This window comes from Anneissia japonica, unplaced genomic scaffold (assembly GCF_011630105.1).
Source record: "Anneissia japonica isolate Jap-2015-1 unplaced genomic scaffold, ASM1163010v1 scaffold7731_len1735946_cov199, whole genome shotgun sequence".
Taxonomy (NCBI): domain Eukaryota; kingdom Metazoa; phylum Echinodermata; class Crinoidea; order Comatulida; family Comatulidae; genus Anneissia; species Anneissia japonica.
Window position 1 is genome coordinate 1473883 of NW_022758997.1, and position 3919 is coordinate 1477801.

Sequence of the window (3919 nt, forward strand, 5' to 3'; positions counted from 1 at the left end):
GAGCACAATGTACCAATGTGCTGGAAGGAAGCAGTACCATTTAGTAAGTGAATATTTTTTTTTTTTTTTAAGTCAGTTCACACAAAAGTAAATGTTGTATAAATACAGAATTGCATCATTTACAAAAAATAAGTTGCAGCTATACTGTTAATTTTTTAAAGTTATAAATTATGTAAAGTATGAATAAATTACTTCAAATATAAGTCAATGATTAACAGGGTTGTAGCTGTAGAAAAATATGGTGTTTGGTAGACATTTTAAGATGGGGGGGGGGGGTGGCGGTAGGTGTTAACATTAATAAACTTTAAATAAGATTGGATTTTGAGGAAGGAAAGGTGGGTTAATAAGGGTGGGTGGAGGGCCATGGAATTAGCTTTAGACTTGGTGGAAAACTTCAATGCTGGGTGGCTCTGTCACCATAACTACATCCCTCGATTACAACTTACTTTTGGTAAGTTCCCTTCCCTTTGAAGAACAAATACTTTATTCATTATTGTTGAACCAGATGAAATTTTTTGAGTATGTAAAGTATGTTGATTTTTAATACTAAATTGCATATTACAGGTGGTATTGGCCAGGCTTTGCACCGTCTGCTTGTTGTACAGGCATTCCGACCTGATCGCCTGCTCTCAGCCTGCCAGATATTCATCAACAGTGTCTTCGGAGATCAGTTCCTCCACTCATCCGAACAGGACATCGACTTGGCTGCTGTCATTGAAAATGATGTACGTCTAAATAAGCGGTTTTGGCACAGTAGGAACTGTTAGGTTTCCCAAGCTGGAGGTCGGGGTTTCAATCCCTTGCTGTGCACTTTGCTTCTGTTCTTAAGCAATACACTTTATCTGCATTGCTCCTCCCTACCCAGGAGTATATGGGTACCTGGTAGGGTTGCTTGCTACTGCTGCCAATATGGCAGTAAGCATGTGGAACCAATGACCATGGGAAAACAAAGCCCTTCGTAACCTAAAGGAATAGTGCTACATAAATACCAAGTAACAGATAAATATTATATTAATGTGATATAATTCAATGATGATTCAGCAAAATAACATGCAGATCCAACACTCACATTATATTTTCCTGTTTTATTTTATGTACAAATTCTGCTGTTTTGTAGCAAGGAATATTAACATACATTCATTGTCCCATGAATTTTAAGTCCCCTCTATGATTGCATTCCATGTTTTCAGTTTTTTTAAAACCATAATTTCTGATCAGTAATTTCAGAGCCCTTAAAAAATTATAATTAAATATATTTGAAAGCCATCTTTATACATTTGACAAGACCGAACAACTTTTTCTTTCAGTGTAAAGCCTCAACACCAATTCTGATGTGCTCGGTCACTGGTTATGATGCCAGCGGCCGTGTTGATGACATTGCGGCTGAGCTCAGCAAGGGTATAACATCAATTGCTATTGGGTCAGCAGAAGGCTTTAACCAGGCAGATAGAGCTATCAACTCAGCCTCCAAGACTGGAAGGTAATGGGCCTAGATTTATTTTAATATACTTTTTCCATATTATGTATGTACAATTGCCAACTCTAGCGCATAATGCGCCAGTTTCATGCATGAACATCCAGTTTTTACGTCTCGGTCTATGTTTTATTATCTCACGCATCATACATATTTTATAAAACATAAAATGTATAACCAAATTATACTCTAAAATTCATAAAAGTGAAGTGACTTAAAAATGTTATACAGGCCATTTAAATTTCTTTTCTGAAATCTTCTTCTTTTTTTTTTTTCTTTTCTTTTCACTTTGTGATTTTTTACTTTGAGGGTGCTATATATAATTTTTTTTTTGTCTGACGTATCAGATGCCAACAAAGTTGACAGGTATATGTATGTGAATAATATGTATGCAAATAATATGTATGCAAATATCAATTAAATGAAGTAACAATCATTGAAATAAGGAGATTAGAGATTAAGAATTTTTTCTACATCATATTCATAATTTTCCTTTATTATTTATTAGATGGGTGATGTTGAAGAATGTTCATCTTGCTCCACAATGGCTGGTAACATTGGAAAAGAAGCTTCATAGCATCACCCCTCATCCGAATTTCCGTCTCTTCCTCACCATGGAGATTAACCCGAAGGTTCCTGTCAATCTGCTCCGTGCAGGTCGAGTTTTCGTGTTTGAACCTCCTCCGGGTTTGAAAGCCAACTTGTTGAGAACATTCAGCACTGTGCCTGCCTCCCGTATGAACAAGGTTAGTATCAAGGTAATTCATGTATTCTTGTTTAGATTTGCAGATTATTTTCTTTTCTTTCAATGATTTTATTTTTGTTTTTGTAGGCTCCGACTGAAAGAGCAAGGCTGTACTTCCTGCTCTCGTGGTTCCATGGTATTATCCAGGAGCGTTTGGTTTACTCGCCACTTGGCTGGTCGAAGAAATACGAGTTTAATGAATCAGATTTGCGTTGTGCTTGTGATACACTTGACGTGTGGCTTGACCTGGCTGCTAAGGTATGTAACATACATTTTTAATTTGTATTCATGGGTCATAAAACCATTACTTTTTTTTCATATCATTTATTCAATTGTCTTCAAAGTGAAGTGACCGAGACAACACAGCACAACAGTTTATGTCATTCCTTGACAATTTGCCTCCATTGTATGTGTTAGTTTTATTAATTTTATATATTTTCTATGTTATTTAACAAGTGATCAACTAAATGTTGAAGTTAATTAAATATTGGGAAAAGGTGGATTAGTTATTGCTATCATTGGAAATCATACAGAATCAGAATTTTTCGTACCCTAGTCTAGTTTCATTGCTATATTCCAGTGCTTAGATTTTAAGTATTGACTAAAGGTCATAACAGGATTTAATTTCTTTATACATATTTTGCATATGTTATAGATTTTATTTATTGATTCATTATGAAAATCCTGTTCTGTTTTCAGGGTCGATCTAACCTTTCACCCGAGAAAGTGCCGTGGAATGCCTTCAGGACTCTGTTATCACAGTGTATCTATGGCGGCCGTATTGACAATGACTTTGATCAGGTGAGAAATGGAACTATTTTATACCAAATTGAATTGAATTGATTGGAGTGTAGTCTTTTGTCCTATTGTTAGTGTGTAGTTAGATTTATATAGCACTTTATAAAGCTAGATAATTTTCTTTAAAATGTAACAATGATTCTTTTAATTTTTATTTTAGCATTTGTTGACAGCCTTTGTCAAGTTATTTACTGTGGAGAGCTATGTGTCCTATTGTTAATGTGTAGTTAGATTTATATAGCACTTTATAAACTTCTCGTTAAAATGTAACGATGATTTTTTTAATTTTTAATGTAGCGTTTGTTGACAGCCTTTGTCAAGTTATTTACTGTGGAGAGCTATGTGTCCTATTGTTAATGTGTAGTTAGATTTATATAGCACTTTATAAACTTCTCGTTAAAATGTAACGATGATTTTTTAAATTTTTAATGTAGCGTTTGTTGACAGCCTTTGTCAACAAGTTGTTTACTGTGAAGAGCTTTGATGCCGACTTCCAATTGATCAAGGAATTTGATCAAGGCGATGGGAAAAGCTTATCAATGCCAGACGGAATAAGGTCAGGCAGCTTACTCTCATTTTAAAAGAATGCATTTAATACTGCAACTAACTGTGAAGTAGTTATGATTTTTTTTTTTTTTTGATTGGGCTCAAGGCCAAGGATATTCCTAATAGCTAACTTTTTTTAAGTGGCAAGTGATTGCTGAAATCTACAGTGATTATTAACCTACATACAAGTGTCACAATGTAAACTATCCTATTATAAAGCTAGATAAAAACAAGCCCACCCAACATTGTGCACCCCACTGCCCACCCTACTTTAACAATGGTATATTGCATTTTGGGTGGATACACATCTAGATGTGTATAAGAGACAGTGAACCTCATCCGGGTTTGAAAGCCAA

At 35.0% G+C, this 3919-nt stretch overlaps 1 protein-coding gene across 1 annotated transcript in view; it reads left to right on the forward strand.

Moving 5' to 3' along the window:
- LOC117125502 (cytoplasmic dynein 1 heavy chain 1-like) overlaps positions 1-3919 on the forward strand; it is a gene marked incomplete in the record, with an annotated part of 58601 nt that overhangs the window by 48965 nt on the left and 5717 nt on the right. Inside the window, 7 exon segments of the mRNA XM_033272006.1 lie at positions 1-43; positions 565-725; positions 1308-1480; positions 1983-2220; positions 2307-2477; positions 2919-3020; positions 3452-3573. Of these exon segments, the coding sequence (XP_033127897.1) occupies positions 1-43; positions 565-725; positions 1308-1480; positions 1983-2220; positions 2307-2477; positions 2919-3020; positions 3452-3573 (1010 nt within the window).